The sequence below is a fragment of the Physeter macrocephalus genome, chromosome 4, assembly GCF_002837175.3.
Source record: "Physeter macrocephalus isolate SW-GA chromosome 4, ASM283717v5, whole genome shotgun sequence".
NCBI classification, from domain to species: Eukaryota; Metazoa; Chordata; class Mammalia; order Artiodactyla; family Physeteridae; genus Physeter; species Physeter macrocephalus.
In genome coordinates, this window is record NC_041217.1 from 75,283,392 (window position 1) to 75,296,736 (window position 13,345).

General features: G+C 41.5%; 1 protein-coding gene across 7 annotated transcripts in view; it reads right to left on the minus strand.

Annotated features, from left to right (window-relative positions):
- Positions 1-1,994: 1,994 nt before the first annotated feature.
- The window catches only part of RPRD2 (regulation of nuclear pre-mRNA domain containing 2), an 88,487-nt gene continuing 77,136 nt past the window's right edge, over positions 1,995-13,345 (minus strand). For 3 of the 7 annotated variants that reach the window (XM_028488875.2, XM_024116029.3, XM_007109711.4), the window contains 2 exons: positions 11,931-12,131; positions 1,995-8,722 (listed from right to left, as the gene is read on the minus strand). In XM_028488875.2, the coding sequence (XP_028344676.1) occupies positions 5,952-8,722; positions 11,931-12,131 (2,972 nt within the window). In that variant the 3' untranslated portion in view covers positions 1,995-5,951. The remainder of the gene's footprint in view (positions 8,723-11,930; positions 12,132-13,345) is intronic. The other 4 variants (XM_055084347.1, XM_055084346.1, XM_028488876.2 and 1 more) reach the window with 2 other exon arrangements.

Genomic DNA, 13,345 nt, shown 5'->3' on the forward strand with positions numbered 1-13,345 from the left:
ACATTTCCCTTTCCCAAGATATTTCTTGAGTCTGAGAAACAAGGAAACAGCCAGCTCCACCCTGCCTTTTAAATGACCCTGGTCAGGTCAAGACCAACGGAAAAATATGAAGTCTCCTAAACACAGGACTCAGTGCCAACTTAAGTTTGATGCTGAAGTAAAAAAAAAAAAAAACAAAAAACAAAAGCAAAGAGCAAAGTACTCTGAAAGAAGGCCCTAGTTATATCTACGGAAGACTACATACAACTATGGCCCACTACCCAAGAAACCAAGATTTCAAATTAATACTTCACTAATCTCTACTGCCTTTGACAATGATTGGCTACCTAGAAAATGGGACCTTAAATATTGCCTCATGTGGGTGCAAACGATTCCTAGCCAGGGGAGGAGAAAACAGAAGGAACTGGATGCTGCCCATCTTCTTTCTACCCATTCTAACTGAAATACTCCAAGAAAAATGTAGGAAGTTTCAAGTCTTATCTCCTTCCCACAAATTATGTGGCAAAAGACTGAATTCTCAAAAAGAAGGGGATCCAATGGGGAAGGGAAAGGAGGTAATGTGGTTGGAACATCTAATTTGCTAGGAACCCCAGCAGATTCAGGGTGTACTGGTTTAGCCAACACCTTTTTAAGTCAAACAAACAACTGCAGCCTGTATTGGTTCTCTCTGTTGGCAACGCTCACTAGCCCCTCCACCCATATCTGTGTTCTCAACGTTTGACTCTTGCCACAGTGATAACAAAGGGAAAGGACAGGAAAAAAATAATAGAACCATCAAGGTAACTGTAATATCAGTTTCTAGATAGATCTCAGCCTTCTTATCCCCTTCCCCTCAAACTTGTAACTAAGCATTAAAGGTTTCTTCTGTCCTCCCCTAGCAGTTCGTCAGAAATTGATATTTAATTTTACATTGCACTTGCTCCTTTCCTTTAAGGCATTATGTGCTTTTTTCTACTACGTGGGGGAAGAACAGGATGTTTACTTAGGAGCCATCTCACTTATGGGTATCCCTCTTGCAGCTTTGTCTATGCAGACTCAATGAGTTATTACTCAGCAATTGTGAACAGCAGCTGACCGGACTTGTCCATAGTTACTATAAACAAGTATGAGAAACGTCTCAATACCCTAAAACCCATTCAGATAGTGTTTGTTATTCTGTCTACATACATGAAGGTGTAACTCATTCCTTCTATACCATATTGGCTTAAATAGAACAATTTTGGGGAAGTTATGTATTTTCAACATGCCCAGAAAGGCCGATGAGGAATTCTAAAAGCTGTCGCTTCCTTGGGGTGGAGACAGGAATCAGGTGGGCAAGTCAAGGTCCCAACTGGGGACCAGGAAGTAAGGGTGAGCCAGATTCCACAAGCAGCTAGCATAGTGGTACACCCTACCCGCTGGGTGTGTTCCTAGGCTGCTGCTATTTCTGAAGTGTCTGGTGACACATCTGTAGCTTCACGTATTCAAGGCTGCTATTTAGAGCATTCTACCCTGCCAGTGACCCAGCCTGGTCTAGACGCAGCAACTCTCTTTACCCCTTAAGCCAACATTCCATTTATTAAGCCTCACTGGGTTATGAAAAAGGGATGGGGCAAGAGAAAGGGGTTGAGTGTAGCTTCTGTATGACAGACTGTCAATATGCAAGAAGGGTAGATGTGGGCAAAGAATTGGCCAGAAGGATCCCTATAACCACTACCCCAATTTTATGTTTGCTTTAAAAATGCTTCTTCGCTCACACTGTACAACTTTTTGAAGACGTTATCATCCATACAGTATGCCCACTTCATTACCAACCATTCCCTGAACATCTTGATCTCACCCCACCCATCATCCCTTTCAAAATTGAATTTCATAAAGGATCAAAGAGAAAACCACAAGGCTATAAAGATCTCAAGAGGCTCAGACTGCCTTCAGTGACACTGAGTGCAGAAGTCAAAGGGGACAACAGCTGGACAAGATCAGTGCGAGAGGGGAAAAGTCAACCACACAACAAAGGAAACCATACTTTATTAAACAGGAAACAAAAACATAATTTTGGGGGCAAAGAGATTAAAAAAAAAAGAGGAATGGCTGGAAGAGAGGAAAGGGCAAGCGGTCACAAGGAAGGGATGAGATGGGTGGTCTGTGGCATCTGTGTTTGCCTTAGAACCGTGCAGGCACACATACCAGCCCCTCTACCCTCCATGCACTCTTAGACCAAAAGCCAATACAATTGTATCTTCAGAGATATATCCAGGCTTTTCTTCCTGCATTCTGTAGCTGGTTTCACCTTCTGCCCTGGACAGTCATGTAGGGTCTTTGCTGGAGAAAATTTAGGTCTTTCCAACCATAGGCCTGTTCCACAAAGCAGCAGTTTCAACTCCTGGAGAAGTCCCCTCCTATTTGCACTCACCAGAGAAGCCAGGAGCCCTTGGTCAAAGCCCCAGATCTCAAAGAAAAATGTCAAACCTTTAGAACTAGTTATTTTATTAAATGATATTAATACACATTTCAAAAGGATTTCATTGTTGTTGCCTCTAAAGCATGTACTTGTTTTGTTTTCCACACTGAACACGTGAGAATATCAATCCAACATATCTAATTTTAATCTTAACAGGCACCCCAGCCCATTCGAAAAAAGGGGGGAGGGGGAGGAGGGGAAGAAAAAAGGGGAAAAAGCAGTAATTTACAGCGGCTTCAAAACAATAACAGCTGAAGCTTAATTCTGCATGAACCAGTAACTTCAGGATTGATAGTGAATATTTTGCAATTAGAAGTTTAGCATATTCACATTATCTAGATAGGTTTGCTGTACCATATATATCACAAACATTGTATTCCTGGGATCGGAAAGGATAAAAGGCCTATTCTCTTATCATTTTACCCTCCCTGGAAACAAACCAAATTCTATTTATTCTCAACTTTTGGGAGGGCAGAGGGGAGCAGGGAGAGAGGTTTCATCTAAGCTGACTGAAGAGTAAACTCTTACAAAATACTCAAGGACTCAATTTCTGATACTGTATCACTGTGTTTTAAGTGGTACCAGTGTATTCATGACCCCCACCCACTGATTCTGTGATTTTACAGTGAGCACCAAGGACGTTAGTAACAACTTCACATATTCTGCTTGCATATGAATCATGTCCTTGCCAAGATACACTATGCTATGCTTTCTTTAAAAAAATCTTGTTTATTTTTTAAACTCAGGTTGAAATACAAAAGTCAGAGCATGGGCACGGAGTTTTAAATCACAGACACAGAAAGAATAAAACCCCTTTGTTTCATGTTATGAATACCAGAATTGTCTGTTTTGTTTCACTATATCACATATATACATTGTTGTCTTCATTTACTGCTGTAGAGATTTCCTTAAAGTTATCAACAGCTGACAAGTCACATACAAATCCTCACTTCCATCTTGAAACAAATGCATTGAGGATTTTGTGGCTTAAAAAAAAAAAAAAAAAAAAAAACACTCCACAAAAAAACCAACCCTTAAAAGTTCATCTTTTAAACTGTACAACAAGGTCCTTCTTTCATGGATTAGCTATCATGCTTTTGAGGACAATAACCCTGCCCCAACATTCAGGAAGCCACTGTCCTGACAACCCCACATTTTCTGATAAAATCAAATGGTCAGAGAGCCTTTTCAAGTAAACACTACTTTTAGCTTAAACGAGAGCAGCAAAAAGAATTCACATTCTTTTATTCTAGAATTAAAAAAAAAAATCCCACTTTTCTGCAAAGGAAAAAAAAAACCTATCTCAGTTTCGAGTCAGAGAGAACTCTCCCTTTCCCTCCCCCCACCCCCACCCTCACACTCTCTTATACTTTTCTCTAAACAAATGTCTTAGGACTCAATATAACTGTACTGTTTCTTTGCTTTGCTACACTATATACCCCACCCCACTTACAAGGTCATGGTATCATGCATTTTTTTTGGGGGGGGAGCTACAGGGCAGAGAGGCTTGAGAAGGTCAAAGAAAGAACGAACAGTTGGCTTAAAACCAGAAATGCATTAGGAAGATGAATGACTTGCAGGATCCTAACTAAAGAAAACATGGCGAGCCCAAATAAATAATATGGAATAAATTACACAAAAACTCCCGAACTATGATGCACACCTGGTTTAAGCTGCTCTTTATCTGAAAAGCAAGTTTATTCTGAGACAAATAATCATCTTCTGTCACTACACTGCCCACTCTCTCCCATCTTTAATATTTCGCTGGAGGAATCCAAAGCAATCCCCATACTTCCTACAGTTACTCCTATCCTAACTTGGAAGAAAATATGAAACTTGCTAGAATTTCCTTTTCTTTTACTCATCTGGCTGGAGATGACCAGTGTGTACCTTGGGGTAAGACACTAAATAAAAAATAGTAGTAAAGCAACATTTGCCTTTCAGTGTCCCTAGATATAAAGATATAAACACTCAGAATGCAGTGATTGTCTTTTTCCCAGTACTAGTTGTAGAAACACAAATAAGTCTTTCAGTTCAGGGACAAAGAAAAGCACTCCTTTCTCGTGGAAAATGACTAAGGGCAGAAACATTATTTTCTATTGAGAGTGGGAGGTGAGGTTAAGGATTGAGCCTTGAAATGTGACAGGCTGCTATCTGTAGAGTGGGGTGAATTTGAATTTATCAGGTCATCCTGTTTCTCTGTAAAGATACATATAATAATATCCACTTGTCACTAAGACAGATCTAAAGAGGTATAATATAAAGAAAGATGCTACTGAACTTCCTCCTTCGAAATACCAAGAAGAGGGGTGAATCCAGGACTAAGTCAAGGGGAAAAGAAAGATAAAGACAAATATTTCCCTTTCCCTTGTAGTTAACTTTTGCTGAAAACTACCAACAAATGTCACTTACGTTAGGGAGGCACCATGGTAAAAATGTCTACTTCTTATTAAAAAATACAGGGATAATATTTGATAACATTTCAGTTACACCTTCATATCAATTGTCAACTGTAGTGACTTTCTGGCTAAAGCAGAAATGAAAACTGAGGGAGGAAAAAGTCAAGAAAGAAAAGCAGGAAGCAAGAGCTTGGTGCAAGATGTGTGAAACTACCTCAGAAATGTTTCCTTGTTTATGACAGATGGGCAGGTCACAACACACCATTTAACAGTTCCTTTCTCTAGCTCTCTATATTGTAGCTACTCCTTATTTTAACCTTTAATTATATCCACCCCCCTTTCTTTCACTCCAAGTATAAACAGGAAAATTTTTTACTAGGATAAAATGAGGTCCATATCTCCTCAAAGTTACTGCCTGATAGTACTTCAGAAGAGGGAAAAAAAGAAGAAGAAAAAAAAAGAAGCTTTAGATTTTAGGAGAGAGGTAAAGAACTCAACTGCAACATGTCTTTAAAAACAAAACAAAGCAGAACGAAACAACCTGACAGGTCCAAGGTCTCCCACATTTCTCCCCTGCAACATCTCCTGGCTGTCAGCAGGCCACAGAGCATACAGGGAAGAGAGCCACACTGGTTACAGCAGTAACGGAGCTGCAGAGAGAAGGGGACAGGAATCCTTCCACTGACTACTTTTGACATGGCAAGCCCAAAATAACATCCCAACATTGCACGTTATTATCTGTACTGATGGAAGTTTTATTTCAAATATAATACTCTTCCATAAATGGGGTAAGAGCTGTTTTCCTCCCCACCCCTCAAACCCCCAGCCAAATGAAGTGGCTTTGGTTGTGTTTCTTTGCCCCCCACACCCTTAAAATACAAACAACTTGGAGACGGTGGGTGTAAGTGCAGTGGGAGGCAGAACTGGATGGAATAGTGAAATGTGAGCATATGCACGTGGGACTTTTTAATTTGGAAGGGAGGTCCTCTGTCATAATAAAAAAAAGAAAAAATAATCAAAGGAGGAAAAACAAACAAAAACAACGATAATAAACCAAACTCCTACTTCCAATTCTCTCTAGACTGTTCAAAATGCCTTTCCCTTAGCTTCCATCAGTACCTGGGAGGGAAGAATGGGCGTTTTGGTGCAAAGAACGGAGGGCCCCTAGCGAAAGGTGGCCTGGGTCTCTTTAAACTGTGAAAAGGGTCTCTGCTGAGAAAAGGTTCCCTAGGCCGGAAGTCTGGCCGGGGACTCCGCAAGATCATACCACTCCGGTTGATGGCGTCTCTGTGTGAGGGACCCAAGGGGGGGCCGCTGCTGTTGCTGCTGCCTCCCCCACCTCCTCCTCCATGGGCTGGGCCCAAGTGCTCCAGAGAAAGGGAGGGTAGGCTCAGGCTCTCGCGTACACGGCTAAGGCCAGGGCCGTTGAGGTCCCGTTGGGTGGGGCCCCCATGGTCCCTGGGTCCTGGGAGCACCCCAAAATGATCAGCCAGGGTCCCTTGAAGGAGGGAACTATGGTCCTTGGGAAATACTGCCACAGCCCCCGCCACTCCGTGCTCTGCCAGTGGTGGGGTTGGGAAGGGTACAACCCCAGAGTGATCAACAGGAGGTGGAGGAGGAGGAGGAGTAGAAAAAGGGACGCCACTCCCGCCACTGCTGCTATGTTCCCCAGGGGGTGGAGGAGGGGGTGGGGTGGGGAAAGGAACTCCGCTGTGCTCTCCAGGAGGAGGTGGGGCAGCATGGGCCAGGGCTGCCTCTTTTGTGAAGGGGTTCGAAAGATCCACAGAGGGTAGATGAGTGGGTGCATCTCGAGAGAAGATACCACCATGATCCTTAGGAGGGGCAGGTGGGGCAGATGATGGCCCCACTGGCTCTCTCTGGAAGGGTGTCCCATGTTCCAGTGGGGACGGGGGGAGATGATGCTCAAATGTTGAGTTGAAACTGTTGGAACGAAAGCTGCCGACACTTTCCTGAAATTGGGGTGCTCGTTCTTTGTATGGTGCTGTTTTAAAGCCAGTGAGGCCTCCGCTGCCCCCACCCCCAAGGGATGCCAACTCAGAGGCACTTGAAGGGCCATTGTCAAAAGAGCTGCCTGAGGTGCTCAGATCAAACCAACCCACCCTTGAAGCCTCACGCCCATGTCCTCTATTTCCCTTCCCAGGAACTCGGATGGACTCTACAGTCTGTATTGGCTCCCCTGACATCCTCCTATTGGATGCATTATGATAACCCAAGGTTTCTATAGGGGCCCCCTTTTCTTCCGTACTATCAGGCAAGTCTAAGCAGGAGGAGGAGACTCGGGTCTCTATGCGGTAGTGCTCTTCTTGTTGCTGCTGATCAGTGGCTGTCAAGCTGGGCTGGGAGAGGTTTGAGAGACTGACACCATCACTTGAAGTGCCCTTGCTGGGGGCCTGGCCAAAATGTTTATCATCTGAGGGCTTTCGTGAGGCATTTTTAAGCATATTCTTAAACTCAATCGTCGATGTGGTGGAAATGGTGGAGGCCAGGACTTTCTCCACGCCTGACGTGGGTGGGTGGCCCGTGGGAGCAGCAAGGGTATTCTGCGGAGAGAAAAGGGAACGATGTGGAACTGGGTGAGGAGAGTCTGGGTACTGCTTCTGTGGCAAACTGAGATGCCCAGTGGTAGACTGAGACAAGCTATTGTGGTTGGAGTCAGGGGTGAAAAATGAATCATTCTTACTCGGTGATGGTGACCGGTCAGACCCAGGTTCATTCCCTCTTATGCTGAAGGCACCAAATAGCCCAGGGGAAGACGAGAGACGGTCACAGTTCTCACTAGAGTCCAGGAGGGCCCTTACAGATGGAGGGAAGGCAGACTTTACCCCAAATTCTTGGCCCCTGTGGCTATAACTGGACAAGATAGGCTGGTACTCGGTGGTATCAGAAAGCTTGCTTGATTTCAGGATAGATTTGGCTGGTTTCTTCTCTAGGTTCATCATGGCAGAGGGTGGAGGCCCTGAATACTCAAAATCTCGGTAATCTTCATCTTCCTGGAAAGAAGTATCTGGATAGAATTTCTCCTGTGAAGAGTCCATCAGGGAAGATGGTCTCTCCATTCCATCAGAAGGCTGCTTATAGGGTGATTCACTGCCCAGGCCAAAGGGTCGATATGTAGATACAGAATTGGAGAGCTCTCGGGGGTAGCTTTCCTCTCTCCCAGGGGGTGGTGATCTTGTACTGCTGGGTGTTGAGGAACCAGGGCTAATGATCTTAGAAAGCAGGGACATGGTATCTACACTGCTGGATGTGGGCTTGTCCATCATCTCATCCTGGGTGGGTGTCCCACTCCGTTCATCCCGCACAGGGGTTCCATCAATGTTGTCGATTGATGTGCTAGTAGGGCCACGCTGGAAGTCTGAGGGATGGCTTTCTGCTGGGGCACTGGATCCCAAACTGCTCAGGATGGGGATGTTTAAGTTTAAGCCACTGAAACCAGGATTACCTTTTAAGAAGTTGTGGATCTTCATTTCCAGGCTTGGGGAGGTGGACTCTGACTCCAGCTTTGGCTTGGAGATCTCTGAAGACTGGCACATGGCAACTTCAGTAGGTGGGGCAGCAGGGCTAGTATTGTGGGTACCTGTAAACCCCAGAGTGTTGGATGGTAGCTTGAAAGTAGAGCTTGGGAGCCCTGGGCTTTGCCCAATTGAGGCCTTGCTGGCTGAAGTTGAAGAGACTTCAGAAGTTGATGAATTAGGGGAATAGCTGAAGCTTTTCGGAATAAAGGATTGGGTATTGGAGGGCAGATTTCTTCCTTTTATGCTAGAGACTGTGGTGTTGGCAGGGGAAGCTGAAGTGCTCTGGGATGCAGCTTCGCTGGAGGGAACTGGGTTCCCAGTAACACTCTGAAGTAAAGATGACAGGCCTGTAGAAACAAAGATTAGAGGAGTTAAAAAGAACTCCCTACCTTCCAATGAAAACAATGTAGGCTAATTGGATATTCTCATTCATTCCAGTGGGAACTAGATAGACATTAAAATATGAGATCAAAGGGAATCCAGACCAAACAAGTAATGGCTCAATGTCATAGAAAACACTGGACCTATTTATCAATATAAGAAGAGCAATTTACTGAAATGTCTCTAGTAGTCATGAAACAAGTCCAACATGGAAAAATAAAAGGCAACAGGATGGGGGAGATTTTAGCGTCAGAATCATTCACAGTTTAAACAAAACCAAGCAGGAAAATAAAGGGTGAAAATTACTTTTAAAATAACACTTTAAGCCAGTATTTCTTTATGTTTGGTCTGTGGAACTGTTTCTCTAAACACAAATAGATATTCTGCCCTATCCTTCCTTTCCAACCTCCACAACTGTCTCTAACAAGTTAACCTACACTGTTATTCTCAGGAGAGAGATAGCAATATGCAAATTGCAGGAATTTATTTGAACTGGGACACTTTTTTTCAAGGAGCATCTCTTGCCACATTGGTGTTATCTTTGGGGAAACAAAGCTTTGGTTGTAAAAATTTTAGTTGTAAAATGTAGCTATAATAAATATACAAACATACACCACAAAGCTTATACAGCTAGACCATTGGGGCACTGATTCTTTCACAAGAAAACATACAATCCCCTTCTTATAGCTTGGAAAATTAAAAGATTATTCAGGCTGACACTGATGAGATTCAACCCCACTCACTGACAGACAAAACCTTCTCAGAAGCACTGAGAAAGAATTCTTTGGGGCAAAGAAGACTGAAGCTCACCAAAGCAAACTGCTCTTGCAGAAAAATGCTTGGAAAAATACTTGATAAAGAGATAAGAGAAGGTCCTTTAAATTCAATCACATTTTGGAAAATTTCCTCAATTTCTGATCACAAATGAAAAGTTTATGTATACTTCACCTGAATTTACAGCTTTCAGTCATACACTAAAACTGTTCCTTCATAATGACATGTGAAAGAAAATAATATTTCATATGATACTTCAATTAATGTTTCTTCAAAATTTCAATTTTTATCCTTATTTGCTAAGAGATTTAAGGTCTTAAGAATTTTAAGGTTGCTCCATCCTTGCATCATTTTCAAATGCCATCAACTTCTAAATAATGATGCATGGCTTTTATTATTATCCAGTGTTTGATAATATCCAAATAATTGAAATATTGTTTATTTCAGTTATTATCCTCCTGAAAAAAAAATCTACGTTTCATTTCCAAAAAGGTCCCTGGCTATATAATTTTCCCCTTCCTAACAGTTTGATTTAATTCTTAGTAGTAACTGCTCTTACCAAAACCAGAAGTCTTCAAGCACTGGAAAGTAAGATATGATAATATCATGATTTTAAAAAGATATTTCAGTATTATCTTTCAGCTGTTGTGAAATAAATTCTTCAGAAGACCACCTTCTTAACAAAGATACTACTCAGATTTCTGGTAATAGCTGAAATAATCTCTTACCGCTAAATATTACTTTTCTTCAATCTTAAACCAGTCTATGGCCTCTGACTACTGAAGGCATTTTTTTGTGCTGAAAATCAGTCAATAAGGGCTGTGGGTGACACATTCAGAGCAAAGTTCTAAGAGATTTCCTTTATGGTCTTTGAAGAAATCGATCTATTTAAGTTGCCGGACACAGTTCTTTTAAAAGGCTAGGAGAATTCCACTTTCCATAAGGAACTGAAAGGTGATAAACTGCCCTGTTATTCCACAAAGCTTGTTTCCTGAGATTCCCACTTATCATTTTGTCATAACACACCTAGTTCTGTTCAAATTTTGCCTGATGAGAAGGTCCACATGATACTATTGTTACAATCTGCTGAAAGAAAAAGCTTCTTCTTTAAGATCTAAGTATTATATCTATATAAGAAGTTAAAATACAAGTGAGTTCAAAATTTTTACTGTAACTATAGGATGGTGATAGAAGAGGGAGTGGAAGGGAGAAATCATATAAACATGCCAATCTCTCAAACTAATTATCCCTGAAATCAGTAGTATGAGATGCACTGTAGCATCATCATTAATTCTTTTGCTGGTTCCAATATGTAGAGCTGTGGATTACTATTTCATAGTATTTAGTTATGTGTAACAAAATTCTCTTACATGTTAAGACAATGCTCACTATAATACAGTGCCTGGCGGATCCACTTACAGAACAGTTTAGGAAATAAGAAAATTAACGGATACCTGTACTGCTGCTCTCTATTCATATAAAGCAGGATCTCAGCACCACTGACATTGGGCGGGATACTTCTTTGTTGTTGGGACTGTCCTATGCATTGTAGGGTTAAGCAGCATCCCTGGCTTCCACCCACTAGAGGTACAGCACCCCCACCCCGACCCCAGCTGTGACAAACAAAAACGTCTTCAGACATTGCCAAATGTCCCCTGGAGGCTCCTGGTTGAGAACTATTGATAAAGATTAAGTCACTATATCGAAGCTGTAATTCACTGCATAATTATACTGAGGTTGGTATCTGGAGGGTCTGAGAACAAAGAGCAAGGTAAGCTTTATGAAAAAACGTTAGAAGCAGACAGTTTTAGCACAAAATAAGATAATTAGCAAAGCTGAAGAGAGAGGTTCAAATAAGGTAGCGATAACAGCTAGGCAGAAAATAAAAAAAGGTATGGTATCTATAGAGGCCTCTATAAAACATTAGGACATAAAAAAAGATAATCATGTCTCATAAGATTTCTGATAGTAGATTGATCTTTCTTACTGTCTTTAACTTCGGTTAACATTAAAATGTGTAAACCTCAACATGCACTAACTTATACTAAGAGGTTGAGATACATGGTTTAAGTGAAAGAATACTGGACTCCAGTCAAGAAATCTGGCTTTTAGTCTCAGCTCTTCATTGAACAGACAGATGTGTGATCTTAAGCAGGTCACATCACCTCACTGAGTGTTAATTTCCTCACCTGAGGAAGGTATTGGACTAGAGGATATTTAAAGTCTCTTTCAGCTTTGACATTTCAGAATTCTATAAATGTCAGTTTGTACATGATAAAGAGAATAATGAATTAACTGTATTATACATTTCATAGCTTTGGATTCCTCAGAAATGGAATCCAGGATTAAGCCAGAGACAAACATTCACAATTCAAGTCCTTCTAGCGCATGTCAGTTTACCTTGCAGTGTAGGGGCTGACTGTGTCTGGGTTTTGGAAAGAGCAGACAGAATGCTCTCTGGGGTGATCTCCACCTTCGAGAGGATATTTGCTAGAGGGTTATGAGATGTTGTCGTGGCAGGTGCAGGTGTTTTCAGACCACTGGTGAGGTTGCTGGGACTTGCAGGAGTTCCTGGAGAAGGTCTTGATGCAGGACTGACCCCTGGTGGCAGAAAGATTAACTCAAGAAAATGCAATTCAAAATGACCTTTAAATTCATGATACTTTCCAGTCACTTAATTGAGTATGGTATGTTTAATAGGAATTCTTCTGTGAATGATCCACAAATTGTCCATCTTGTATAAAGAAAAAATCTGAAAATTAGATTAAGGCTTGCTCCTATCTACTTGGAACACTGTTAAATTAGATAAGTATTATTTTTTTTCATATGTATTTACTAGTTTTCAGAGCCCCAACAGAAAGAGACCAGAGAACCTATTTCTTTTTTCTCTACCAAATGGAACCTACACCTCAGACTCCTCTAAGTGCTCAATAGATATTGCTGGCTAATTATGATCAGACTTGGCCACTGCATAATTCTATGTGATAAGTAAGTTATTTCCTTTTGAAATGGACTTTAAAATGAGGTTATATAAGCAACCTTTACATTTTTACATTTTAAAATACTGGGTTGATTCTTAACATAGGAAAAATGGTAAAGAAATGATTTTTGATTTTTTTAACAATCAAAAATATAAACAGGTATTTCACACACAAAAAAATGATAAGCATATGAAGGACATTTTAACCACATCTTTAATCAAAGGAATGCAAATGAACAATTTTTTTAAGACTGAATTTGACAAAGTATAAAACAAAACAGGTTGGAGAGATTGAGGAACAATGGGAACTTTCATATACTTGGTACATAAAATAGTATGTTTTTTGGAGATCATTTTAGTTATAACATGAAAAGACTTAAACACCTACATGCTGGGCTTCCCTGGTGGCGCAGTGGTTGAGAGTCCGCCTGCCGATGCAGGGGACACGGGTTCATGCCCTGGTCCGGGAAGATCCCACATGCCGCGGAGCGGCTGGGCCCATGAGCCATGGCCGCTGAGCCTGTGCGTCCGGAGCCTGTGCTCCACAACGGGAGAGGCCACAGCAGTGAGAGGCCCGCGTACCAAAAACAACAACAACAACAAAAAAAAAACCTACATGCTGAATTTTTTGGAGTCTTTATCTTTTAGAAATAAATACTTAGTTATTTATGAAGAAATGAAATAACTGGGATTTTCTTCAAAATAATCAGGATTGGACAGGGCATAGCAGAAACAAGATTGGCCATGTGTTCACAGTGTTGAAGATGAGTGATGAGCATGTAGAGAGGCTCTACTTTATTTATCTTCATTAAAACTTCCATTAACAAAAGTTATC